The following is a 17,238-nucleotide window of genomic DNA, read 5'->3' on the forward strand; positions in this document are numbered from 1 at the left end:
CTGTAGCACAAATTCCAACCCATGGCACTGACCCGTGAGGGGGGATGGAGGGGTTAAAGGCTACAGGAGTGAAAACCTGGGACTTTTTTTGGGTGGCAATCCTTTATTTCTGAACTGACAGTGGCTTGTTATGGCTTTTGCAACATCCCAGGAAAGTGGTACCCACCAGAAAATCAGGAAATTAAAAAGTTGCTGGTAATAAGGTATTTATGGAAGCAGAAGGGCAAAGAGAATACAAAAATTTACAAGGAGAGGGTGGCACTGGATGGCACCAGTCTAAGATCAGTGGTGGCCTGTTTGCAGAGGCTCTTCACTGGCTCATCTAGGATGGGATGCCCCAAGAATCTTTGGAAGTGCAGGATGAGCAAGGCTGTGTCACAAAATCGCATTGAGCAGGTCCCAAACATCCTTCTCCCCCCACCCCAGGAGGATGCTGAGTCAAGGCAGCACCCACCTCCCTCCCACCTCCCAGGTTTGCCTTCCCAGGGTGCTTATTAGCACTTCTCCCCAAACCACCTGCTAATTGCAAGGTGGGTCACTGCCAGCCCTCTTACAAAAGACAGAATTGTTATTGAGAGCTGATGGGGGGGTCCTGAGTCATGGGAGAGGAGGAGCCACGGGTTCTGCCCACGATGCTCCCCAGTGGTGTCCCAAAGGTGTCCCCATGGATGTTCCGACCTGCCAAGGTCAGTGACAGATCCCCAGCAGGGGGAGAGTTACTCAGCCAGGCTTTCAAAGCCTACAGCTGCAAAACCTGTCCACGTTTGGAAGCCAGGCCATGGAACACCCCAATTCCTGTCAGCTGTTGAAAAGGATTATAATTACAGTATCTTCAGCACCATCTTCCCTGAGAAGTCAGTAATTTGCTCCCCTTCTTTTTATTTTCTTCTTCTTGTCTCGTGTTTCCTTCTTCTCTTGTAGGAGAGGGGCTGCAGGAGCTGCTCTGGGCTGATGCTAAAAGCACTCTTGAACCTTGGGTTGGTGCCTTCCTGGTGCACCCTGCTGAGGAAAGGGAGGAGGAAGGCTTCAGGCTTGACTCCTTGGATGAAAACATCTGGGTTGCTGTGATTCTCAGTTCCTGTTCTGATGGAGGTAAAACCAAAAAAAGCAGCTGTGGCACCCCCAAGCCGGTGCTGGTTTTGCATAAAAGCTTTGATGCCCAGCCAGGTGTCATGTTTGACTCCCCAGGAACTGGGAATAAAGAACTCAGTGTCCTGCTTTTCACTTAAGAATGGGATAGGTCTGTGAGGAAGTTCTGCAATTTGGATTTTGTTTTTCTATCCCAGCTGCTCACACGGGTATTTATTTGTCAGGGGTTTTAAAAACTTTTAAGGAGATGCAAAGGGCTAGAGAAAAAGCACTGAACTTCATTTGTGTGGTGTCCTGAATTATTTACAAAAATACCTGGACTAGCCCTGCTCCTTGCCCAGGGAGAGACCAAGAGCTGCTAATTTCTACTCCTGCTTCACTCACTTTTCTCCCATCCAGAATCAGGGCCATGCCAAACCCATTCTAAATCCAGAAAAATCTACAGTTCTCTCCAAGCAGAAATAGTGGAAGAGGATGGAAACTTTGCACTAAAGGCTGGCTATACACATTTAAACACTCAAAGCTTGAAAACTGATGGATGAGGTAGCAGCTCTGGCCCGTAACTCATGGGGAAGATCCTAAATTTGCATTTCACAACAACATGCAATGTGGGACTCACTCTGTGCTTCCGAGCCAGTGCTCAGCATCAGAGCCAGCCCAGAGCGATGGGGAGATGTAAATGAAAAGCTGGTGCATCTTCCTGAGACAACTTTGAACAGGCATCCAAAAAATGAATGTGTTTTCTTCTAATTAGGAGTGTTCGTTATATCTCATGGTGATCTACAAAACAAGCCACATGCCAGTTATTGCTGGTACAAGCACAACCATTCTGACTGTGGGAAAAAAGTATTTCCAGGCATGTAGGACACAAAACGTACTAAAGGCATTTTAATGACACTTTAATTAATCTCTAGGCATAGGTTAAACAGAGAATATCTAAAAAGGTGTGTATGTGTGTGGGGGGTAATAACGAAAGTTAGGACTCAAATCAAAAGATGCTTTAGTACCTGCATATGTTATTAAATATAATTATATTAATTTAAAATATCCCTACGCACAGAAAATGGTAAACTGGAACGAAGGTTGCAAGCGAATCTCAGTAAATCAAGGCTGACAAAAAAAATGTATCAGAAGAATGTTGTGATTATCATACGAACAAAAACAAACCTGAATAAATTTAGAGTTAAGGTGAGTCTTAAGAAAAGAAATCCAAAGGCTCTAGGTGTGGAAAATTACCCAGGTAAGGCAGTTAAACCACTTCAACTCAGAGATGGGTTACAGTAAGCTAAAGAAAAAGCAAGTGTGGATTTAGAAACACATTATCCTCACCCAGGACCACAGAAATGGAAATGCCTTTCTCGGATAGCTGTTGGCTGATAGAGTTTATTGCAACCATTTGGGAGATTCTCACTTCCAGTTTGCTCACCAGACCACAGTCTTGTCTGTGCAAACACTCATGACAAAGCACCTGGGGTCTCTGCAGAGGTGATTCTTTTGGTTCAGGAAGAAATAAACCTGATTTTACCCCAGATCAGGACTTCCTGCCCAGTTCTTGCGAGGGCTTTGCTGAGCTCGACTTGCACCGTATCCCAGCTGTGGTTAGAGGTGTGTCAGGCAGCCTCGGGGGGAGACCATGCACAGACATTTCCCTGTGCCTTTGGTTTGGAAGGACCTTGCAGAGGGATCCAGACTTTTGCATGTCTGTTACAGCAAGATCTTGGCAGCTGAGCCCTATTTTTGGGATAAAAATTCAACATAAACTCGTGCCCCTAGTGACAGGTTCATATAAAGGTGCCTGGAAAAGTACCTGGACAGGCACCCAAGGATGAAAGAGGCTCAGAGGTGTATTCTGCAACAAATATCACTATTAAAGCAATGATTAGCTGCTAGAGGGGACCTGAGGCATAGAAAGCAGAAGAAAGTTTCCCTTCTTGTGCCACCAGGTGACCCCTCTGCAGACACTGACCCTCTTGGCCTCAGATAGCTCTGACCATGTCGTCTGCTTGGCGTGGATGGGAGCTCCCAGGTGCTGTTCCCATCCTGGCTGTGCCCCCAGTGTGCTCTGTGACCTGGCACAAATCATGTCACCGCCCTGCTTTGGTTTCGCTGCTCCTCACGCCAGCAGAAAACAAATCAGTCCTTGTTCACTGAAAGTGAGTGATGCTCGCCCAGCCCCAGGATTTCTCCAGGCACATCTGATGGGAACTGCCACAGCTTTTGAGTGCCTAAGCCATTAAACAAATACCAACACTGAATAGTTACCTGGTTTTATTGCCCTCTCCCAGCAATCACTGGGGACGCCCAGCTGCCTTGCCCAAATGCATGTATGGGAATGGCAAGGTGGGATGCGTGCACCAGGATGGGAAATTTGATTGGATATCTCAGGTCATAGAAGCATAAAATGGTTTGGGTTGGAAGAGATTTTGAAGATCGTCCTGTTCCAACCCTCCTCCATATGCAGGGACACTTTCACTAAACCAAGGTTTAGTCCAACCTGGCCTTGGACACTTCTAGAGATGGGGCATCAACCAACTCTGGACAACCAGTTCCAGTGCCTCATCAACCTCACCATTAAGAATAATATCCTAATATCCAATCTAAATCTATCCTCTTTCAGGATTGAAAGTTTGGAAGATCCACCTCCAGAAAATGATAACAGGCGCTTGCACAGAGGGGAAATGTGGTGCTGGACAAGTAAAAGTGAGGGACCCATTGCAAGCAGCAGGACACTTCTGATTGAGATAAGGATAACTCAAAATGGAAGCAAACAGCTAAATTACTACATTGCTGCAGAAAATCAGAGTACCTTGAGGGAGGCAATGCTAAGAGCATGCTCAGCTCTGAAACTATTTTGCAACGTGTGCATCCAAGGCTGGATTCATACCAGAGACCTGAGCAATGTGATTTGGCAAGTGTTAACTCCGTGACCAGTGCATGCCATCCAGAAGACAGAAGAAAAACAAAGATGTGATGCAGCTCTGCAGCCGTTTAAGCACGGCTTTGGTAAACAGAGCGGGTTTAACACTCACCAGAGCCTCGGGCACGGGCTAAGGCATTGGCTCCTCCCTCCACCCACCTGCACTCTCAGTGACTTGTACAAAACTTGGCCTAGTGGGAGCTCTGGAAATTACTCTGGTCCCCCCTGTGTCTGCACACCACCCTCTTTCCCTGACACCAAACCAGCACACTTGGTTCTGCTGGTAAACACCACCAGACCACCAACCAAGACTAACTGCAAGTGAGGAGCCAGGCGGGTATCCCAAGATCTGTACCCTGTTAAAATCCCAGGGAATGCTTGCCAGGGAGCTGGTGCAGCACAGCTTTGCCAACACGGGCACCTGGGTGTGGGAAGAATGCTGGCAGGGCGATGAACTCATTAAGGTGGAGCTCTGTCACCACCTCCTGCAGGAATCTGAGATGAGCCCATCGCTGTGTCCTTGTGCAAGTGGGTGTAGGAAGGATCAGTCACTGGAGCCCCGGCTCCAACACCACCAGGAGAAACAGGAGCCCTTTCCATGTAAGCGAACTGATCCGGCTGATATCGAGTGACTCATTAAGGGCTTACAAAACTTAAGTAGACCACAGTGTTGCTCTCTAGTAGTGGGAACTTCTTGGCTTGAGAAGAGGATTTGATACCAGCCAAAAGCTCACCTTGGGCCTTGCTGGCATTAGCAGCAGCAGATCTGCCCTGGGAGGTGCTTGCAGGAAGTTGCAAATTGCTGCTGTTTTTACTCTAAAGAATTAAGTTTTCCAAAGATGCTGGGCAGGAAGATCTGGCCCTGCACTTGGCAAATGATGAACACTAAAGCCTGAAATGGAGGTGAAGAGGAGTGAAGGTGGAATCAAGCTGGACGTATATATCTACTCTGTGTTTTCTCAGTAGCTTAAAACATTTCACCCTCTGCTCTCCCCTTCACCCTTTTCCCATCCAAGCTCCTCAAAAGAATGAAAATATCTCATGTTGATTAAATTAATTAGAGACAAATGTACATACAGGTGGTGATAGGACATGGCTTTAAACTAAGAGAGGAGAGACTTACATTAGTTATTAGGGAGAAAATTTTTGACTGTGAGTGTGCTGTGGCCCTGGCACAGCTTGCCCAGAGAAGCTGTGGCTGCCCCTGGAAGTGTTCAAGGCCAGGTTGGACAGGGCTTGGAGCAGCCTGGCATAGTGGAAGCTGTCCCTGCCCATGGCAGGGGAGTTGGAACGAGATGATTTTTAAGACCCCTTCCAACCCAAACCATTCTATGAATCTGTGGTTCTATGATCTTCCAAATAGCTAAATAGTCATCTTAAACACATCTAAATTGGAATCACTGTGACTTGGGTGCACAGGGCAAAAACAGCCCATCCTTATGGCCCCCACAGAAGTGTTTTTGTAGCCAAAATTTGCAGATGAGAGAAACCATAGACAGAGAATCAAATGGATCAGGATCTGCTTCTACAGAGGTTGGTAGGCAAATTCTTTTCCCAATTCTAAGGGACACAAGGGTTTTGCAAAATAGATGCTTGTGATCTCATGAACATAAGTAAATGAAGTCTTAATAAAGGTTAAGTAGGTGCACAGCAATGGCTGCTTGAGTCTTGCCATGTTTGCTGTGAAACTTCCAGGCAGACTTAAAAATCACCCCAGATAGGATGGGCTTGTAGCACATGAAGTTTACGTTCAGTGAATTTGGAAGACATTTCTCCATTGCAAGCTGCCCCCAAATGAAAGCATTTTCATGTGACACTCTCACTGGCTCAGCTCAAGACATTGCACAGGTCATGGTTATGTTCCCTAAACGTCATCTCAGGTACTAGAGAGCTATGACTCCTTCAGTGGAATCCTCAGCATGAAACTGATGAGCATCCTTGCTTTGGGAAACTCTTGGGTTTTTTAATGTCAGCAATTCTGAAAACAAAAAATGCAGCATTTAGCCAGATAGGACTGTAAGGGCTGGAGGGCTGTGGTTCCTCCTGAGCTGTGGCACTGCAAATCCAGCCTTTTAGAGAGTAGGTGGCACTGAGATCCAATGGTCGGGCTGGGTTATTAGACACCAAGGCAAAGGCCTGGATTTTGGGCTTGACTGAGCATCTGTCTTTGCAGAAAATACAGAGAACAACAGCATCACTTCATCCACAGCATCTTAATACATGCCAGCTCCAAGCACCAATGCAGGCATTTCACAGCCCACAAGGCCCAGAGAAGGCAGCTATTGTACAAATTATGAGAGGCGTTTTTTGACGTCCCCAAAGTAATTTTAAGCAAGGAGCTGTTTCTCAGATAAACTCCACCAGATATCCCTGGAAGCAAAGAAGAGCTAATAGGAAAATAAGGTCTTAATGTGAGCTCAGCTCAGCTCCTTTCATAGAAAATCTCAAAATCAGTGGAGGAAAAAGAGAGTTGGTTTCATGGTGGAAAAGTTATTGGAAGAGGGTCAAGTAAAGCCTGCAAAGCCAAAGGATCTCTCTGGTTCTGGAGAGTTGTAGATGGTTTCAGGCTCCCAACCTCAATGAAAACATTTTCAGCTGAGGAGCAGGTTCAAGGACAGTTCTGTCACTGGGGAAGCTCCCAATGGCTCTGCAGTTTTATCCAGCCCTTGTGAAGGGTGTTATTGTTATTTAACCCATGGGAAGGTCTGGGCTTCACAGAGCAGGAAACGTTATCCTCCTCCTGTGGATGGAAACTGGGACATGCTCTGATCCTGTGCCTGAACACACCTCAGCAGAACTGAGAACTGTGCCCAACTTTCTTGGTAACAAGACCAAGTTTCTCCCTTTGAATCCAGGCAATGGTGACCATGTGGACAAGAAAAACCCACAAGCAGATGTGTATCCCTAAAAAGACAATTTTTACAGCATTTATCAAGAAGTGCTCTAAATCGCAACTCAGTTAAAAATAAACAACTGCACACTATCTCCTGTCCCTATTTCCTAATTAATTTATGTAAAAGGAAAATAAAAATTCTACTTTTTTTCTGAATCTGGTTGCCAAATTTAAAAAAATCCACTGCAAACAGTGCCCAGTCCCACACCTGGAGAGGGATCACCTTGAAGGAAGGAGGATGAAGGTGACCTGCACACAGTTAAGCAGCAGTAGCATTGGAGGCCCCAGGTGACACCAGGGCTGGTGACATGCCATCACACTTGTCATTAGTCCCACAGTAAGCAAATGACAGGCACAGTGAGATGCTGGCTTAGAGAAGAATTGACAAGGCAAGATTTTGGAATTTGTAAACCAAATTCCTGCTTGTGACAGGTGATAAAACCTAAATTTTTGTAAATGTGTTATAAGTCTCCTTCTCTGTCATCCCCTTGTTTGGGCAATAAAATAATCAAGTTATTTTCTGTTTGGTTTTGTAAAGCTGTTTTGAAGTCATTATGGGAGCATTCACATTGAAAATATAACAGGGAGTTGTGTTCATATGAAATTACTTTCTCATTGTGTTTTACAAATTGCATGGAAAATCTTCCATCTACCCTGGCTTTACCTCACATTTTGTTTTCTGAAGAAAATTTGCCTTCTTGATCAAAGCTTGAGGCAGAAATCACTAAACAATAGAAAAGTTTGGGTTGGAAGGGACTTTAAAGATCATCTATTTCCAACCAATATTGCACCAAACCTCAACAGTGAGCATGTTTGGTGTCACCATGCTGGAATGGAAGTCCCCACTTGCTCAAGGCACCCAGCAGCTGCTGAGCTGTGTTGGCTTTGGCATGGGCCACCAGACACCTGAGTTAAGGGGCCAGGACTCTGGAGCAGACAAGGACTAGAAGGAAAATTTAAGGGGTGACTGCCAAGGGGGAACAGATGATCTGGAAGCCCTCAGCTCCCCTCTCTCCTTGTGAGGAGCATCACAGGATTTAAAGTCCTGGTGCAGAAGGTCACTCCATAAGCGTGTGAGAATCATAGAACCCTAGGATGGCTTAGGTTGGAAGGGACCTTAAAGATCATCTCATTCCAACCCCTCTGCCATGTGCAGGGACATCTTCCACTAGATCAGGTTGCTCCAAACCCTGTCCAACCTTGATGTTGAAAGTTCCCAGGGACGGGGCACCTACCACCCCTCTGGTAGCCTGCTATAGCATTTCACCACTGTCATAAAAAACCTTCTCCTTACTACTGCTCTGAATCAACCCTCCTTTTGTTTGATCCTACCACCACAGACCCTGTTAAATAAAAATCTGACCCCCTCCTTCACCCACTGCAAACCTTGAAGAGGCTGAAGCAGCACCTTGCAGGGAAAGCACCCTTGGCTCGGCTGCCACAGCTCACGATCAATGGTTTCTGCTCACAGGAGCCAGGTACGAGCTGTTTGCTGGCTGTAAAGCTCCCGTTACAGCCTCCTCTGCCATCCAGCACACATGGATTAATAGCAGCTTTCTACTTTTGAGGTTACAGCTGATCCAAAAGTCCCCAGAAGAAAGGGCGAGTTTCCTAAGCAGCATGACTGACAAGACGGCGAAGAGGGAGTTTATTCAGAGCATTATCTAATTCATTCCCCAGTGAAGGAAACTCATCTACTTTTGAGACTTAAAACTTCTAAAGAAAACTGCTATGATCTAAAGAGATTGGCCATAAAACTATTTGTATTGAAAACTTAGCCAGCATGCCTTTAGTGAACTTCATTCATTAACATTCTTCCTGGCAAGGTTTCCATATCTCAGCGTTCATTTTATACTTTAATTTGGTTAGTAGGTCTTTGTTTAATCGTCCTATTGAAAGGAGAACAAAGAAGGTTTAGGTGATACAGTGAAGTAATACACTATATTTTATCTCTGTAAAGCCCAGACAAAGTCAGCAGGCTCTGATACCCTCAGATTTGGGGTTTCTTTTTATTCCCTTTCTCTTCCAGGACATTTGGAATCACAAATCAGTTGCAGAGCATAAAGATCCTCACTGTACTTAGCTGTGGACACCTTCAGAAGAGAAACATCTTGTCAAGCAGAGAAATGATGCTCTGAGCACAACATACAGCCCCAAAGGAAGATAATCTTGGGAAAAGTGCATTCCCATTACTTTGAGGATGGATACTTTGCTTTTATATCTATGTCCTCCAATAAAAATCAGTACTCAAGATAGTTTCTTCCATTTCTGAGCTTTGTGCTTACTGTCTCGATATCAACTTCATGTTTTTTTCTGGGTGCAAAACTCATAACAAACTGCAATTTTACCTAATGACTAACCTGCTTCACAGCCAGCACCCATTACAGCGACCCACAGGCACAGGCTGCGCTGGAGGAGGATTTACAGGATAAAAAGGATGAAAAACTCTCCAAAAGGAGCTGCTCCCCAGCCCCAACACCAGCCTGCGAGTGGGCAGCTCCTGGGTTGCTGTAAACTGACACAGCTCCAACTGACTCCCAACTGACTCCAGATAAAAATCTGGCCCCAGACTAACGGCAGGATTCAACAAGCTTTTCTCACTGAATAGTTTTTATGCTCTGTTCTTGAATATTTACGACCCATCCTCACTGTCCTGCTTAAATCCACTACACACAGTGCATCCATAAAGGGGGAAAAGTGTACCTGTCTACTCTTTATAGTGCAGTAGATGTGAGTTGTCTCCTCACTGAAAACTCTTTAATTCTTCACTGCCTAAACTCTACACCAGTTCTACTACAACCACTCAGAAGTAGCTCCACAAAGTGATGCTCCTCTTGATGAAGCTGCATTTCAAGGCAGGAAAACCATTCAGAGACTTGGATGCTCTCCCATGACATCCAGCGAGCAAACCAACCTGCAGCCCACCCACTGTGCCCACTTCTCATGGATGGTGGTGTCCAAAACACAAATCATAAAAGGATTCAAATGAACACAAATCCCAACCCTAAAATCAAGCAGTGACTCTAGAGAGCAGCCCCAACTGCTCCCTAACTTTCCATACACAAAGTTTATGGAGAAGTAACCCAACCTGTGAAGTTACCAGCAGCAAATACAAAGGCGTGGGGAAGGAGCTGGGCTTGCTCAGTGCTGCGTGGGGCCAGGGTCTGTAAAGAAGGTCCAAGCCACGTGGCTGCTCAGGGATAACCATTTCTGGAATGATTATTCATTTCTGGCACTGATTCCTGATCCACATCAGCGTAAGTGAAAGGGAGGCAGGCTCAGCACCAAGCGTGGCTTCAAACTGATGACCCGGAGGTGAAGGGCCCCTTCTCCTGTTACTAATCCCCTCAGCCACACAAGCCTCCTGAAAATGATGCTTTGGTTTTATTGCCACAGGGGTCATTTATAAAATCATAAAAGCCAGGTTAAGAAACCAACTCAGCAGCAGCAAGGCCAAGCACGCAGAGAATGAGCTGATCAGCCATGGAATGGGGCAAGTCCAGCCCTCCCATGGCATCCTGAGTAATTCAGCTGATTAAATGTGAGAAGTTCTGATTCATGGAGAGGAGGAGGAAATGCATAAACAACTTACCAAAAGCTAATTTCTTTATTATTGCAACCAGAAATGACCAAAGACGGCGTATTTTGTATGTCTGCACATTACATGTGGAAAAACCCAAAAATCAGCATTGCAACATCCAACAATTCAAAATAAAATAGAACAAAAAATCAAACCCAAGAACTTTCTTGACTGGTAATTAACAGGGACGGAATATAAATGAGATGGCATTGAACAAAGCAGGTAACAGTGCACTTTTAATAAACCCATTTCATCCATATCTCCACTGATTTGCAATTTAACAGTTCTATCAGCAAAGCCTCATTTCCCTAACTAGACTGGTACTTTTAAAAACATGACTAATTCATTCTCATTAATATCAATTTGGATGCATTTTAAAAATAACTCTTAATATCTGCACAACAGGCTAAAGGGACATATTTCTCCAACATCAGACGTTCTCATTGCACTGGTTTAAAATACAAATATCCCCAAATTAACCAATGCAATCTCAAATTGATTAGAAAACAAAAGACATAAATTGTTTTCAAGATTTATTCTTATTTAGCTCTGAGACCCATTGCACTACAATATCTAACACTGACTTCTATTTCATTTTCTCTGCACCTTCCCCTCACATTTTCCACGGGGGATGTGACTGGGATTCAGTTTTACTGTTATTTCCAAGGGGTTACACAAAGCAGAGGAACACACCAGCATCTCCTCTACCTAAATACGATGCTTTTGGCAAACTCACTAACCTCTTGATTAAAAGAAAAAAAAAAAAAAGGAGAAAAAGGGGGAAAAAAGTCCATTCCAGCTACAGATTAACATGCTGTAGCTGCCACTAGAAGTGCAGAGCCCCCCTGGCCTAAGCTCCCAATTCAGAAGGCATTTAAGCACATGTATAACCAAGTGTGGGAACAGGCTCCTTGAAGGCAATAGGATTACTCACTTCTTAAGAAGTTACCACATGTTTAAGTATCTGAATCGAGGCCTAATTATGGTGCTGGCCACCTCCTCGTGCACGCACAGCTGGGGCAGAGCTCACCAATCCCTCACAGCCATGAGGACAGGCGTTTGTCACACAGGCTTTTAGTAGCTGCTAGGTTTGTATTCTCGGGCAAAAGACAACAAAAATCCTCAAGCCCTACGAAATAATTAAAAAAAATTACTTTATAAATATCAGGTATTTACACGTGTGAAAATCTTTTAATGGGAAGCGTTTTTACACACTGATGAAATGTACAAGTAATGAAAAGGTATGTTGACAAAGACTTAAAAAAAACAAAACAACCAAACCAAAAATCAAAGTATAAAATATATTACAGGTCCACCGAAAGAAATTCACACGGAAGAAAAAAATTGACACAATAGAAACTTTTTTTTTAAAAATAGAAGATATATCACAAAAGCTTGAACATGTTTATTTTATGTTAGTACTAAAAATCAAGGAAAAAAGCTTCATATATTCTCGTCACAAAAATATTTACCAGCCACTTTTTATTTCCACATTATGATTATCTGGCTCAGCGAGAGTCAAGGCTGAACTGTATCCAGACTACAGAAATCATTCCAGAAGGTTGTCTCAGTTTACAACTTACTGCAATTTACATTTTCTCCTCCTCTCAGCACCTTGCTGCAAAGGTTCAAGAGGGATTAATAACAAATCGAGAAAGAATAGGACAGATATCTGTATTTACAACATTCATCCGTGTTGCTGCCGAGCCACAGGAGCGGGAGCGGTCCCGGGAACCACCGAAGTCTTCACAGCGCTCTGTGCAAATTCCCCTTTGGTAGGGGCAAGAAACAGCATCAGAATGTACCCAAATCCAATGCCCCGGGCTCGGACAGTCTGTGAAACCCAAGAGCCCCCGACCAAGGGCATCTCCTCGCCCCTGACTGAGTGCAGAGACACAGCCCTGGCAGGCGCGGGGGACGCGGGCAGGGTGGATCCCTCCTGCAGCCCAGTCGGGGCAGGAGGCGCCGCGGTGACCGCACGACTTCAGTCCCCTGCCAAGCCTTCAGTGTGCCCTGTGCTTCCTCTTCTTGTGTTTTTTATCCTTCCTTTTGTTGGCACACTTGGGGCAGAACCACTGCATCTCTTCTGGCGGTGCAGCTGTAAGCCCAACGCAAGGCCTGTGAAGGACAGGAAAATATCACATCGTCTCCGTGGAGTAACACTGCTTTTGTTTCTTACCCCCAAAAAATGCAACTTTCCAGTGGGAGATAGGATCTGGCCTTCGAATTAATACCCCAATTATCATTATCTTAATGAATATAATGATTTAAACCTAAAAAAACCTAAAAAACAGTGATCAAAACCTAAGAACTCTTGCTTTGAAACAAAAGAGAAATATAAAAAGAATACTCAGATAAAAAGCGTTATTTTAGTAGAAAATATGAGTGTACTTTCAGGTGTAATAGACTAGATTTAAAATAATTTCAAATACTTCTTTAACGCATCTGCAAAAACTCTTATGATTTTATGTAGCTTTAAAAAAAAAATTGCCTAAAAAGTGATTAATTTCCCCTAACCTTTTTATAAGAGCTGACATTTATATTACTGTTCATACAATGCTTCATAATTTGAACTGTCTATCTGTATACACTGTGCTCATAATCCTGTAGTTCTCACAAAATTACCGGAATCAGCAATATTTCCCAGCAGTTTCAAAAACAACCGTTATCACCAATGCCCATTAATTAAAAAGTAACTCTCCTTCACAGCTTAAAATCTGCCTTTTCAAATTTCAGAGCAACAGAGATAAAAATATCTTCCAGATTATTAAATTGGACACAGTAAAGCTATTTAAATATTCCCAACGTCACGAACTATTAGAAAAAAAAAAAAAAAAAAGGCTTTTTAATAATATAGCCCAAATCTGCCAGGCACTGGCAGAGCAGGATGGATGAGAAGAACTTACCAGTGATACCAATCATCGCAGTCATCACAACCTATCATTGGACTGCCATCATCTGGCTTGTTACAGCCAGGACAGATCCAGATCTGGTTACCCCACTCGTCTCGGATCTGGTGCAAAGAAAAGCAAAGTTAGCTGGTTCTCAGGGCTAAGCAGGCAGGAAAATTGACATTTAAAAAAAAACTAACGAAAAAAAAATGGTTTCTTGCTTATCTGGCTAAGCCATTCAGCAGCCCCTGTTGTTATGTGTGAATTCTCTGATCATGAAAGCTCAGTGTTACGTCTTAATTGATTTTCCTACACTGCTCATGACGACAAAATCATGTATTTTCCTGCATTGTCCTGTAAACCAGTAAAGCCAGTTACACCACCTGACCTAAGCATGGGCACTCACACACAGAGCCAGGGCTTAAGGACACAATTCCCTCTCTGTCTATACTTTTAAAATTCGACCCTGCTAATGGCAAGCAGGAGCCACGGCAGCCTCCTGTGTAAGATAACAGTTCTTATGTGCATGTAAAATATACAGCGCCGTGTGTATATATTGCTGCATTACTTATTAGCCAAAGTCTTCAACTCCAACGAGCTGATAAGATCAGGATATAAAAAAAGTTGTTACTGAGTAACTTTCCATTCCCCTTATGACATTTATGTCGCAGTACAATTTACTAAAGGGTAAATGAAACAAGAAAGGCAGATCATTTACAGTACTGGGCAGCTGCTCACCGGGTTCATCATATGCATTTTTTTAATGTTTATATCCTGCTTGACCCATTGTTTGTGTTTTTAGATTTCCAGTGGTTCTTGAACAGCTCTTTGCTAAAAACATACACGCAAAATGTCAGAGAATCCACCTAAAGGAGTGCAATTAACAATACAAAGTACAAAATGTCTGGGGCATTACCCTGACTCCATCACTCCTTTATGAAGATTTGTGCATTATCACTGAATCTCAAAAACAGAAACTGTTTTGTTCTCAGCTTTTGTGCATTTATACATATCTCAGGCAATAACTTTTTGCTATCTGTACAGCTTACAAACGTGATATTAAAAACTAGCAGATGAAAAGCCCCAAATGTTCTTGTAAAAATAAAAAAAAAAAAGCCACTACACGGTGGTCTGTACATCTTACACCACTTCCTGAAAAATCAATAGGAACGTACCAGAGCTGCAACCAACACATCACTCTTCCCTGATTCCTCTTAAAGCTCTGAATGTTTTTGTGGTTTAAAACTCAAAAATACAAGTCCCAGGAATACTAACCAGGGAACAATCTCCTTTTCAACAGAGATACAGAGTAGGCACCATCATAAAATTAACTCAATTTCCAAGCTGATTGACTGCAATAATCATTCCTATCTACCATCTAATCTCACATCTGCAAAGTCATTTTAAGTTGCTAGAGAAACATCTGCACCCCAGGTGAAGTGTCTGGGCTGAGAGTGAAGAGGTCCAGAGGCATTTCAGTGGGGTAACCCTGCTGGGGAGGGAGGGGATGCTGTGCCGTGGTGCTGCAGAGAAGGGATGCTGTGGGATGTTGGGCTGAGGGCTACAAAACCTGCCTGAACTCCTGACTGCACCCCCATCATCCCCCAACACAGGCACCTCATTTCTGCTGCTGCCTTTTTTGGGCACTGGCCCTGCCAGGTGTGGGCAGCACTGCCAGATGTTGCCCCATCAGAAAACACACACTCTAACTTTTCCAAACTTAGTTTTTCAGGTATTTTTTTTCCCCTGCAGAATGGCTGCCTCAGGCTCTCAGGGGCTGGAGAGGGGCAGGGTGGTCTATAATCACAGAAACCTCTGCCTGTTTGTTAAACAAAAACTTGGGCTGCTGAATAAGGATATTAAAAATATTGCCTAACTTCTCATTCCTTAATGAGCCAAGGGTCATGCAAGGAGGGACAGAGTGGGATTGCTGACTGCTGTGTTAGTAAAAACCACTGAGAGCTAATGAGCAGAGCACAAGGACTGAGATGCTATCCAGCAGGGAGATGTGTATCCTTTATTTTTTGAACTATAAAATCACCCTCCTCTCCTCCCTTGCAGAAGGGAGCTGGGCACCTCTGCCACACTCTTATCTCTAGAACATCTTTCCCATGTGATCTGAGGAGAATCATTCTGTCTCCCGGATTTCCTTCATACAAGAGGCTAATAGTTTTTAATCATTTTCTTCTTCCCCAACCTCCCTTTGAGCATTTTGACTCATAAATCTGTCACATCAGGTGTTTCTCTGCATGTGCACATAGTTGAGTCCTAATGCAATAAAGCCTTGGTTTCAACTATAATGTTGTAAAAGATCACTTTTCACAAGGGCCTGGAGTGATAGGACAAGAGGGAATGGTCTTAAGTTGAAGGTAAGTAGGTTTAGATAGCTCATTAGGAAAAAAATAGTTACAGTAAGGATGGTGAGGCATTGTACAGGCTGTTCAGAGAGGTGGTGGACTTCCTACCCCTGGAATTGTTCAAGGCCAGGTGGGATGGGGCTCTGAATAACCTGGTCAAGTGGAAGGTGTCCCTGCCGGTGGCAGGGGGTTGGATCAAGATGGTCTTTAAGGCTCCTTCCAACCCAAACCATTCTGTGATAATCTATGGCTCTGTGAAAAGCAAAAATAACCTGGAGCCTCCATAACCTCTGACATCTCCATTAAGGTGCTAAGAGTGTTACCACTGGAAGTATCTAGGCAAAGTGCTAGGTTTCTTTTTAAAACTATCATAATCTCCAAATAATTTCTTTTCATAATTACTGAAGAAAATGGGATGTAGCAGAGCATTTAGGAAATGTTTCTGTCTTGTAAATTTTGAAACCTTTGGGTACTACTGTAATAATAACAATGAAAATAATACTAGTGACTGTAATAATAAGAGTGACTGTGGGTTTACTCTGTGATACCAAAGGTGAGGCTGTGTCCTGCACCCTAAGGATATGCAGAGCTTGTGTGACGTTGTCCAGTGCTGTAACTAACTCAGGAGTGAAATGTAGCAGCTGTTTAAATAGAGACCAGTAACATGATACAGCAGTTTAAGTCCAGCAGGGAAGCACCTTTCCATTAGAAATTCAGGGTAGATTTATATTAGAAATCAACACTCGAATAAGAATAATAAAAATTAAGAAAAAAAATAATGCATATGTTGCAATTCAAGCACGGCAAACTATGTAATAAAAGTAAGCTTTAGCTGTTTTAAATGGTGAGATTTTTAAACTGTAGCTAAGCAAAGTGTCACCAATCAAGCTGGAATTTAGCCAGGACAGGGAGAATAACAACACTGCTACCCTTGTGCTGCTTTTCAAGGATCAGGAATGCTGAGGACTTCATTTCACACAGCATCTAAAGCAGAAATTCTCTGCAGCACAGCAAGCCTTGTCCTACCCAAACATATATCCACATTCTTTTAGGGAATGCAGTTCCTACACCATGTTACACAAGAGACTTTTCCAAAAGAATGAAGAATGCTGCAAGACAGAGGCCAAGTTCAGAGCATATGTCAAACACACAAATGAAGTGTAGACTAATGAACAATCTACAGACTTCTGAGAAGCACAAACATCTGCAATTTCTGTATGTCAAGGAAACCAGGAAAGAGATTAGTGGACTCTACACATTTCAAATGAGGGCTAAGTCAAGTTCTTGATGTTGTATGAGGGTTTTGTACTTTACCTGACTGACAGCAAAATCTATGGTGAGTCTGACATTTGAGGTTTCAATTCAGCACTTTTGAAAGCACCTATAAAAAACCTCCACCTCCAAAAATAAGTGCTCTAACTCAGTTAGCAGAAAATATCATATGGAATATAGTTGAACTTGTTAGAAGTAACTTAAATTTGGAACTGGGAACCAATGAAAAATTCAGACCA

The 17,238-nt window shown here is 43.5% G+C and overlaps 1 protein-coding gene across 1 annotated transcript in view; it reads right to left on the minus strand.

Annotated features, from left to right (window-relative positions):
• Nucleotides 1-11,864: 11,864 nt before the first annotated feature.
• TAF3 (TATA-box binding protein associated factor 3) overlaps nucleotides 11,865-17,238 on the minus strand; it is a 112,815-nt gene continuing 107,441 nt past the window's right edge. The window contains exons 6-7 of the mRNA XM_014884750.2: nucleotides 13,386-13,492; nucleotides 11,865-12,597 (exon numbers count right to left, since the gene is read on the minus strand). Coding sequence (XP_014740236.1) covers nucleotides 12,483-12,597; nucleotides 13,386-13,492 — 222 coding nt within the window. The 3' untranslated portion in view covers nucleotides 11,865-12,482. The remainder of the gene's footprint in view (nucleotides 12,598-13,385; nucleotides 13,493-17,238) is intronic.

Source organism: Sturnus vulgaris, chromosome 5 (genome assembly GCF_052056855.1).
Source record: "Sturnus vulgaris isolate bStuVul1 chromosome 5, bStuVul1.hap1, whole genome shotgun sequence".
In the NCBI taxonomy this organism is placed as follows: domain Eukaryota; kingdom Metazoa; phylum Chordata; class Aves; order Passeriformes; family Sturnidae; genus Sturnus; species Sturnus vulgaris.